We start from the raw sequence: 11,466 nt of genomic DNA on the forward strand, positions 1-11,466 counted from the left end.
GGGCCGTCTGGCCCCTCCCCTCTCTTCTCCGGCAGCTGCCTGCGTTGAGGTAGGGTGAGGGACCCACCCCTGTACAGTTGTAGAGTAGGGTTCCTAGTTTAGTGTCCCTCCGTGGCGTCTAGCGTCATGCATGCAGGTCGAGCTCCGTCGTCCCCAAGCGACGGTAGTGCCTTCTTCATCTTCCTCTGCTTCATCTCGGCGCTCCAATTGCAGGAGCCAGTTGTCCTGGGGATCTGGAAGGCCAAGTATCTACGCAATAAGCTCGATGATCTTTCAGATCTGGGGAGCTCTTCCCTGGAATCTGCAGGTGATTTTGGTGGTCATCTTATGAAGCTAAAAATCAGCATATGGGGATTCTCCTTTGGCCGCCCGTGGAGGCGAGGGAAGGAGATGAAGCTATGTTCTTGCCTTTGCATCGGCAGGGTGGCTAGGTGTTGGTTGCCTACCAGGTGCTTTGGAGCTGCGATCTCCATTTAAGCGGAACACATGACGCTCAGTCTTGGCGTGGTGATCTTGGCCGAAAGAGCGGCCCGTCTTCTACCTCCAATGCGGAGGCATCATCTGAATCCAGTTGTTGGTGCTCAACGCTGCAGCGCCCCCAAGTGGTACGTCCCAGTGGTGATGTGGTGGCCGGCGGCTTAGGTTCATCGTCGGAGCAGGGCCCTCGAGCGCACTGCCCTCAGACCTCGGCGGCGACGCCTGGAGGTCACCGGTGATCTGTGGCGGAGGTGCCAAGGGACTTGATTGATTTCTCATCTTTCTTCGCAGGGTGCTTTTTGTAACTTTGGAGGCCCTTTCTTCGGTTCTTAGTGCGAGTGATGTTTAAGGGGCTATCTTGTAAATTGTACCTGCCACTTTTAATATAATGCAGCTCTCCGGGGTCTTCTAGACCCCTTCTTTGTGCAAAAAAAAATTGGTTTTCGTTTAACTTTGGACAACACCGCTTAAAACACACATTGAAGAATCTGTCTTGACTGCAAAAAGAAGAAATATAAAAGCTTTAATTATGACATTCAACTAACTGAAACCAACTTAAAAACTATCCTTAAACCCTTTAAATGTTGTGAAATAGACATGAACCTGAAGACATTAGACGTTCTTAAGACTTATCGTACACGAGCTGTCGTGATGTCGAAATTCGTACGTTAGTAGGCTCAACAACTCTTTTTATGTGCCTGCCGGGCACGAAGCCTATTTTGTTTACTGCTAAAAAAAGAACCATATCGTACATGGGACAATAATCCTACACCTACGGATTGCACTTACGGAATAGGCTTACGGATGCAACGTGGTCACGTTCATTTCAACTGACCTGGTGTGGTTGATCCTAAAAATGCGGATGCCAACCTATGGTTGATTGCCATCTCAGTCCGTAGGCTAATCTGTATGAATTTGTGCCCGTAAGTGTAGCATTACTCTACATGGGAGCATAAATGAAATATCCACGAGCCACCTAAAATCCTGTTGGATCCGGGAACACGGTTGGCCCGTTGCTCTCAGAAATTAACTGGCGATATGATTCCCTGGGTGAGATCGTACCACGTGTCGAGCGGACCACCGTCCACTTGCTTCTGCCACGTGATGATATCCATCCATTGCCTCCATGGCCTCCGACCTCCGCCTCCTGTGCTTCGGAGAACAGAGGACGCGAGGTCGCCAGAGCCGCAGCTACTGCCGGCGGCAACTGTGACGCCGGTAAACTGCTCATACCTGATGTGTCAACTCAGCAAGAGCAGTGTGTACCGAATTAACCAAAGCTATCATCTTCATGTTCCTTTCAATGCAGGGCAGCGATTGATTGATTGATTCCGGCGTGTTCGACGGCGCCGGCCAGCCGCATCAATGCTAGCTCACCCGGGCGGGGTCGGGGTGATCCGGGCGTCGGCGGCCAGGGAGCCCCTCTTCTCCTTCGGCGTCATCGCCGACGTTCAGTACGCCGACATCCCGGACGGCCGCTCCTTCCTCGGCGTGCCTCGGTACTACCGCCACAGCATCACCGTGCTCCAGCGGGCGGTCCGGAGCTGGAACAGCCACAAGGCCGGCGTCAAGTTCTGCGTCAACTTCGGGGACATCGTCGACGGCTTCTGCCCCAAGGACAGGTCGCTGTCCGCCGTGCAGGCCGTGGTGGCGGAGTTCGACCGGTTCCGCGGCGGCCCGGCGTACCACATGCTCGGCAACCACTGCCTGTACAACCTCCCCAGGAGCGAGCTGGTGTCCGTGCTGCGGATGCCTGGCCGCGCCTACTACGAGTTCTCGCCGTGGCCCGGGTATAGGTTCGTGGTGCTGGACGCGTACGACTTCAGCGCCGTCGGGTGGCCGCGCGACCACCCGGTGGCGCTGGCGGCGAGGCGGTTCCTGGAGGAGCGGAACCCCAACGCCGACAAGAACAGCCCCACCGGGCTGGCCGGGGAGGACCGGCGGTTCGTGATGTTCAACGGGGGAGTCGGCGAGGAGCAGCTGCGGTGGCTGGACGGCGCCCTGCGGAGCGCGTCCCGGCGCGGGGAGACCGTGGTGGTGTGCAGCCACCTGCCGCTCCACCCGGGCGCGGCGTCCCCCGCGGGGCTGATGTGGAACTACGAGGAGGCGCTGGCCGTTGTGCACCGGCACGGCTGCGTCGCGGCGTGCCTCGCCGGGCACGACCACAAGGGCGGGTACGCCGTGGACGCGCGCGGCGTGCACCACCGCACCCTCGAGGCCGCGCTCGAGTGCCCGCCAGGCACCGACTCCTTCGGCCGCGTCGACGTGTTCCCCGGCAGGCTCTCGCTTGCCGGTTCCGGCAGGATGGCCAGCACCGACATGCCGCTCCCCGTACCCCGAGTGAGCTAGCTTGCTAGTAGCTGCTGCTGCTGCTGCGCCATGGCCACCGGCACACATACCTTGCTAGTTCCACTCGATCCACGGGGTGCCCCACTGTGTCGTAGCCATTAGCTCGCAACCGTAGCCGCGATAGCTCTCTGTCTGTAACGATTTACCGTCTCAAACTGATAATGATCCGATCCAATTTGGAAAATGAGTCCCAGCGTCCCGGAGCTGTTCATCTACTACATCGTAGGCAAAGGCAAAGCATCAGCGTGGTTTCCTCGCTTTGTTTTGTTGCTGCAAACAGAGGGTGATCCTCTCGTCGCCGTCCCACGCCCAAATTTTCGCCGTCCCACGCCCAAATTTATCGTCTGAAACTGATCATGATCCAATCGAATTTGGAAATGTGCCCGCCTAACAGATCCTGCGTGAAACCGTAAACTACTGTTTTTTTCAGCAATTTCACCATTTTATCACATATACATGGTCAATTAAATGTAAATGTAATAGCAATATAAACTACGATTGTGAAAGTTCGAAACATCACACAATATAACAATAATCCGATTACATGAATAGATCAAATTCAAATAATTAAACAAATAACGAATGGTCCTGGAAGCAAATAATAGTTCAACTCAAACATGAAAGAATAGGAAATCAAATGAATTACATACGGGAACCACTGCCCATGTAGCTGCTGTGCTCAGTGAGATCATCTCGAAGCTGGGTATGTGACGGCAGGTCTCAATAAATGCTGGGGTACAAGTTGGATTTCTTGTTGGCTTGATAGGGCTACCAACATTTCCAAAGAGAAACTTCAAGTCAAAGTCCCTCTCATCCTCGATGATCATGTTATGAAGAATCATGCATGCGGTCATGATGTTATTGAGTGTTTTCTTGTCCCAAAAATAACCTGAACCTCGAACAATAGCAAACCTAGCTTGCAAAATACGAAAAGCTCTCTCAATGTCTTTTTAGCATGCTTCTTGTGAATTGGCAAATTCATCTTGCTTCCTTGTTGTTAGGTTTGGAGTGGTCTTCACACATGTAGACCACGAAGGATAAATGTCATCTTAAAGATAGTAGCCTATATATTGTCTAGTTGTGTCCATTCAGTGTGTAGTTGCAAGCCGGATCATCTCCACTCGCAAGCCTTGCAAAAATATGATACCTCTATAAGACATTTATATCATGGAGAGAATCTAGGAGCCCAAAGAAACAATGCCAAATCCACAGGTTCTCTGATGCCACAGCTTCAAGAACAATCGTGGGACCACGACTCTTCCCGGTGTACTGTCCATGCCATGCCGTCGGGCTATTCTTCCATCTTCAATGCATGCAATCTATGCTACCTAGCATGACTGACCAACCTTGCTGCTCATTGAGTGGCATCAATCTCTTTGTGTCCTCTTCATTCGGAGCTCGAAGATACACCAGCCGAAGGACACAAATCATGACCTTGGCAAACATACAAACACACTTGAGAGTAGTATCATCTTCGCCAATGCGAAGTTACTCGTCGGTGTAATCTGCTGGAATGCCATAGGCGATCAATCACATAGCTATCGAGATCTTTTGGTACAGGCTAAACCCAATCAGCCCAGCCATGCTCCTCACAAGGTTTTATAATCTTCATGAAGAGCTCTCTACACATTCGGTATCGTCGACGGAAAAGATTCGCATAGTAGATAGGTACCTCGCCGAAGTAATCACACATGAGAATGTCGTGCCCGAGCACACGGTTTCGCGGGATGCACACATGACTGGTCGTGGATCCTTGCCGCCTTTTCTTCTTCCAATCCTCAAACTCTTTCACAGTGAGGAGCTCATTTGATCGACATCGTCATCATAGATCAAATTTCAATATTCGGGTCATCCAAAGATGGCGAGTCGTCAAAGAAAAATTGTGCGCTCGGGCTCAACAACAAATTCATCTACAAGTATCAATCCTATGTCAATTTGATTCTACGCGAGAACTACGAACGAATAAATAGAAAAAACTAAGAGCATCTCCAGTCGCGTCCCCCAAACGATGTCCGAACAAAGCGCCGGATTAGTCGTTTGGGGGACGTCCGGACAAAATTTTCGTTTGGAAAAGGTCCCTTTTCTAGCCACGTCCCCCAAACGCGACCTCCAAACAAAAAGTAAGTGTAAAAGTTGTGTCCGGCGTCCCCGGTAGAGACTCTATACACAGGGGATGGGCTAGGGACGTCGGACAACATTTGGAGCACGTCCGGACCGAAGCGGCCTTTGGGGCACGCGACTGGGTCGTTTTTTTGGCCGGCGTCCCCCAAATCCCTCTGGGGGACGCTTTGGGGGACGCGACTGGAGATGCTCTAAAATTGGAAAAAAGTACCTTATGGTCCGCGGGGAAATGATGGCCGATGAGGAACTTGCGCGCGAATCGGAGGAGGGCCAGACGAATCGCTGGAGGGGCGGCGGATACTGCTCTGCCGCAGCATTTTTAGTGCGCCTATTGATCTTTGTCGACCAATTCAGTGGTCCACGCGATGTCCATGCAGGCCGCGACCTCGCTCGTTCCGCCTAGCCGCCTAGGCATGGATTTGCGCCGCCCGTGGTCCAAAAGCTTCTGAATCAACGCGGTAGGTGAGGCGAACTAGAAGGGGGCAGCCAAAATGGTGGGAGCGGGAGAGCTCAAACTTCCATGGGTTATAGGTTGTGAGACTAGTCATAGTGGGAAGTAACATAGTGTAGTAACATGCACATGTTACTACTCTATGTTACTACCTTCATAGTGGTTAGTAACATCAAAGTACTATCATATATGTTTTCATAAATTAGCTTATAGACTCATTGTATCTTGGGAAGTGTGATGTTACAGTAACTAGCTATGTTACTCCATCCTCCTCTCTTCTCATTAACTCACTGTCACATAAGCAAATTTGCTGAGTTGGACACTTAGTTACTAGTGAAGTTACTCCCACTATGAGTAGTCTGAGGGGAAAAGGGCTACGAGCCTAGGAGTCGGTTTGCTGGAGAAAACTAGGCAGGTGCTGCTTGCGAGGGGATTCTGCCATGCACTTTAAAAAAATTATGGTTTTCAAAATATACGAGATCTTCCCAGGCCTTTTTGACGTGGAAACCATTAAAAAAAGGGTGTTATAACTTATAAGGGTTTGCCCTTTAGGGCAAGTACAACGCGGGCGCTTAGGCCGCGATAGGATCGAAATCCCGATGGATCGGCAGTTAAGTTTTTAATTCCTAGCGTCCATGCGACATCGACGCAAGAAAATGCGCCGGGCGCTTAGCCCTTTTCCTTCCCTGTATCGAGTCGTTGCATGGAGAGAAACAGACCAAGCGGGCGAGTAATTAGCGCCCCTGATTAGCGGCTGCCCTTGCGGACCAAAACGTTTAGAACATAATCTGATTTCATTCAATTATTTTTCCCACCGTAAGCGTCTTTAGTAGCGCCGGGCATTGTACATGCCCTTAAGGGCTCGTTTGGTTACAGAAAATCCGGCGGAATCCTAGCCTTTTCCTGGGGAGATTTTGCCCCTAGTTCGGAGGTCGGGAAAATAATCCCAGGGGTTTGCTCCTGTTTCTGCCTATTCCCAGCCGGGAATATTTACCCAGAGAAATTTGGCCCGAATAGCCAAACGAGCCCTAAGGACGTGTTAGAGTTGCTCTCATGCATTTTTTGCACGAGGGTGCGAATAACTGCTACCTATGCAGAAAATACAAGATTGGATTTATTTTTACGGAAGTTCATAGCTTATAATATACAACCTCCGTTCGAAAATAAAGTGAGTCAAATTTGTATGGTACAGATGTATCTACACATTAAAATATGTTTAAATATATCTTTAGCTAGATAAAATCTAGTTACGTATTTTCGAACAAAACACTAAATAAGTGAATCTGATCCTAAGGACGCTTGTACTCGAGGTTTGGAGCACCAGATATGTATAAAATAAGTGATAACTATCGGTGCACATATTTTGAAATCTTAGAATCAAACATATTTATAAGTTTTGTATGATCTTGAAAAAAAATCACCCACATAAATATTAAGTTGAAACTTGCTCATGTAATTTCTTTTGTGCCATGTTTTTAAAAAATGAGAAAATAGAAAGGCAAGTTTATAGATTCAAAATAATACTAGTTCGAATTTTGGTCACAAGGCGACATGGAGCTCGTTTTAAACGGTTCAAAAATGGAGATTTGAAGTTTCAAAAAAATAGATAAAAATAGAAGTAGGAAATAATGTAATCTACCAACTCGAAAAAATCTCACCTCGAAATACCCGGTATTTTAGGCCGAGAAAAAATGACAAAAATCTGACAGCTAAAATAGTGAACAATGCGAATTTTCAAATCTCCCAATCATGTCAAATTGTGTGATCAGCCCGGAATATAAAGTATTCCGTATTGAGATTTTGCTTGTTAGTATATCACAACATTATCCATGTCTAGATGTTTATTTTAGAATTTTTTTAAATGTTGAAATCATGTTTCTTTTCGAAAAATAAAGAGCTCCATGACACTTCAGCTTCAAAGTGAATTTCCGTAACTTTCTAAGTTTTCAGAGTTTTTCTTGTGGTAAACAAAGAAAAATACTACCCTGAACACGAGTCTTCATGATAATTCATTTAATTTGGCGTAACAACATATTTATGTTCTAAGAAGTTACGGGAAAATTATGCCTGTAGAGAACAAATACAAGCATGTTGATGTAAAATTTGGCACACGAATATGAAGATATGTTAACTATGCGGAAACATAAAGGCGGAATATTCTTCAATGCGAGGCGACGTTCCGTCGACGGCGAGACGTTTTTAGCGACTTCGTCAATCTCGACACCCGTCGGATCAGTTTCTTCAACACATTCTCTAGAAGGTGCTCATAGGAGTATAGTGTGTGTGCGTGCGTTCATAGAGGTGAGTGTGTGCACGTATGTGTGAGCGTCTGTGATTGTACTGTGTTTTGCAAAAAAAAAGTTGAATTTATTTCGCGGAAATTTGTGTAACCTAGCTACAATGTAGCATGTTCTGTTGTAGTACTAAGCTAACAAGTTCAAATGTAGAGGTAGCAATAAGAATGCTTTTCATCAGCTCGACCATTAGCAAACCCATATTTGTATTCACGAACGTGACTGTTGTCCATCCACGACCTGTTGTCCAGTTGTTCGTAGGTCTTCAAACAGACACATGACTACTGGGCACCAATCTAACAGCATTACACACACGCAAATTGACGAATGTATATACAACTAAATATTCAAGAAGATAAAACTATAGTTTCACACGAAATAATTAGAAGTTCAATGCAACGTTGAAGCTTCAAGTGACGACACAAAGACATACAAGCACAATCAAAATCCTCTGATACAAAATAACAATACCAGCTTTGTTTCTAATATCAATCGGGCGACACCCATGGGTATAAACTTACACACAGATTTTATCCATGCCTCGTTAGGTTATATTACTTTCATCCCATCAAAAGTATCTTAACTTTGTCAAAATTTAGATGTATCTAGACACTATCTAGTAGATAGATATATCTAAAGTTTTAACAAAGTTGACATTTTTGGTGGGATGAAGAGGATATATCCATAAGTATAAACGTAGACAAAGATGACGACCTTTACTCTACCCAAACTCTTGGGTGGAATTGCCATCTTTTACGTAACAAAAGTACATTTAAGAAACCTAGCATTTTTCTCGAATTGGGCCATCGGGAGAATTGAACTTCGTTTTCTTTAGCTGGGCTCATGGGGAGAAGCTCTCCGCAAGGTAGCCTTGTTTTACCAGGAATTGTTTTACCAGGAATACATATTCATCGTTCCATGAGAATTTCACCACTTGATTCGTCCAATATTAACATTTCGACATTTTCCACGCCTAATTTTAGAACACCCTTTTTTAAGGATGTTGGTAAACCAATGAAACCAACCTTAACGGGTTTGGATATGTTCTTGTGAATATGCTGCTTCCACGGTGGTACAACTCAGGCGCCGCGAAAATTTGGAATTTTCACAAGGAAAATTAATTTTGGAGGCATTTTTTATGTGTCGCCCTAAAAAAGTGCAGTCATGGGTCATAAGATGCATCCTGAGGATGGTTGACAAAAGCTGCTCTTTGTTGCCCGACTAACAACGAAGAAGATCAAAGGCACACAAGCACAAAATGTCAGAAGCACAAGCCCTATGGGGTCGGTCACAATAAAAAAATATAGTATATGGAACGAGAGACCTTTCTATTGTACGACTTAGCCTCCACCACCGAGGTGTCGTCCCAAACACGAACAAACCTCACAAAGAGAGACCTTAAACTACACGTGAGACATTGGGGCGAGATTCTGCCGCCGAAACAACCATCAAAGGGAAGGGGAAACAATGGAGATTAAGGGCTTGTTTGTTTCGTAGGTTTCCAAAGTCGCAGGAATCGAAGAAAAAATGAGTGTAAATTTGTAATGCCATACCCATCCCATTCATGTAAGATTTCATAGGCACCAAAGTTTGTTTGATTTCATACACATCACATTGCAGAGGGTTCTTACCATTAGGGTTGGGAGGATGTTAAATTGTGTCTATGAGATGTAGTGTAGATGGCTCTTTATGATTTAGCAAGTCTTCTAGAATACCTATTAGATTCCTTCTTATGCATTGAAAATCTGTATGCGATTCAATCCTACAAATCAAACAGTCAATATAGAAAAAATCCGTAAATTTTGGACTCTCTAAATACATATGAAAATATTCAAATAGGCGTAAATAATGGAGTCTCTCTTGCGACGAGGGTTCCTCGTCATAAGTTTAAAAGGCCTACCCCCTTCGTCTATAGATAAATGTGTGTCTACTTTTGTCCTAAGTCAGATTATTTAAAGTTCAACCAATTTTAGAGAAAAAATAGAAATAACTAAGACTTGAAATTACCATATTATAAAACTATATCATAGAATCGATCAAACGTGCACTTATATGAGGATAGAGGGAGCATTTTATTTTTTAGGTCCAGATCTAGTCTGGTTTACTTGGAGGTGTTTGGTTGCCAACAATGCATTTTCTCGCAGGAGTGAAGAAAATCGTGCGTTTGGTTTCCCACGGGAAAAAAAAATCTTTGCATCGCACGAACTTTAAAGCATCCGAAAAGTTGTATGCGGAGGAACGCTCGATTCGGCCATTTCCAGCGATGCAGCCTCATCTCGCGCTCGCTGGAGCCAAACTGCGCTGCGGTGCTACGAGGGAGAGATGGCGGGAGCACGCACGTGCTGGGAAATATACGGCGGGAGAAATTCGGTCAGCTCCCGCTGACAAAGGATTAACTTGTCAATGCCTACAGATTGTAGACTAGGGTTTTGCTAGAAGTAGAGGGCAAGTAGATCTCGAAGGTTTAGGCGAAAAGTACTCGGCGATTATGAAAACTAGGGTTATGTTGACAGTAGATTCGATCCTTTCTTTGTCCCTCGACTCCCCCTTATATAGGAGGTGGAGCCGAGGGTTTCGTTTTGTACAAGTTACAGAGTCCGGGACGGTTTCTAACTCATCCCGCCAGATTACAAATAACTCTTCCTATTACAACTCTAGCTTTCCTTAATATATCTTGGACTCTCGAATCTTCTTATTCTTCGGGTAGTGGGCCTTCAGTAAACTTCGGGTACTATCTTTGGCAGGCCCATTTGGGATGCCTATGTCAGTAGCCCCCGAGATTTTGCTTGAATCGTAGAGTCAAGGGAAATCTCATCTGTTTATATTTTTTCGAGAGCTTTTATTTATGCTTCTTCTCATAAAATTCTATATTGTACAGGGATAACGGTAGTTGGGGCTAGTTCATCTGACGGATCAGGTACTAGTTAACTCGCTCTAGTGGCAATCCGCAAAACCTACTTCAAGATCACGTCCCCGGACATGATCTCGGGATACTCGGTGTAAACTTCGACGAGTGCCGCTTAAGGTCTTACCATTCCGTCGAGTCCCGGTCAAATTTATCGGGTACCTAACGCGTCCGTTAGGATTTTTCTTCGTATCCGTTGATACGGATAAAAGTAGCAGAGCGCAGTCTTTGGCGATGCCACGCCCAGCGAACGGATCCGGGGTCTTACCTTCGCAAATTTGCGGCATTCAGAAATTGATCGCAACTTTGGCGTTCGAGAATATATTGTCGAGTGCTTTTCGCCTTTGGAATAGCACATTTTATTGAGTCATATTTGATGACTTTATTTTGTCTTCCCGATGGGAGTATATGTAGAGTTATCTGGGTAACTCGAAATATACTCACTTCTGTTTCTTTATTTTTGAAAAAATTCATCGGGCACGCGAACAGCGTTCCCGATGGGAGTAGCCCCCGAGGCTACAGCCAAGAACTTGTGCTTGGGTGTAGGCTCCACAGATTAGTACCTTTTGCCGCTATATTTATAATCCTTCTCGATATTTTTATATTTATCGGGTGCGCGACCAGCGCTCCCGATGGGAGTAGCCCCCGAGGCTATGAACAAATGCTTGCATTTGGTCATAGGCTCTCGCCTTTTCTATCTTGTCATACTTGAAGTTTTCCATTGTTCCAAAGTAGCCCCCGAGCCTTTGGGCAAAAACTTGTATTTGATCAAAGGCTCCAAGAGTATTCAAATGATTTACCCTGTCGCCATTCTCTTTTTATTTTTCTTGTCGACATATTCTCCCTTGTCAAATTCTCCATCTCTATCA

The 11,466-nt window shown here is 46.1% G+C and overlaps 1 protein-coding gene across 1 annotated transcript; it reads left to right on the top strand.

Moving 5' to 3' along the window:
• The first annotated feature begins 1,608 nt into the window (after window positions 1–1,608).
• On the top strand, window positions 1,609–2,826 carry LOC124680375 (manganese-dependent ADP-ribose/CDP-alcohol diphosphatase-like). Its single transcript, XM_047215448.1, has 2 exons — window positions 1,609–1,695; window positions 1,787–2,826. The coding sequence occupies exon 2, from the start codon at window positions 1,843–1,845 to the stop codon at window positions 2,824–2,826; it is 984 nt and encodes a 327-aa protein (XP_047071404.1). The 5' UTR covers window positions 1,609–1,695; window positions 1,787–1,842.
• Window positions 2,827–11,466: the final 8,640 nt, after the last annotated feature.

This window comes from Lolium rigidum, chromosome 1 (genome assembly GCF_022539505.1).
Source record: "Lolium rigidum isolate FL_2022 chromosome 1, APGP_CSIRO_Lrig_0.1, whole genome shotgun sequence".
In the NCBI taxonomy this organism is placed as follows: Eukaryota; Viridiplantae; Streptophyta; class Magnoliopsida; order Poales; family Poaceae; genus Lolium; species Lolium rigidum.

Excerpts from the sequence above, each read along its gene's own strand:
- LOC124680375 (XM_047215448.1), top strand. The coding sequence starts at position 1,843 with ATGCTAGCTCACCCGGGCGGGGTCGGGGTGATCCGGGCGTCGGCGGCC.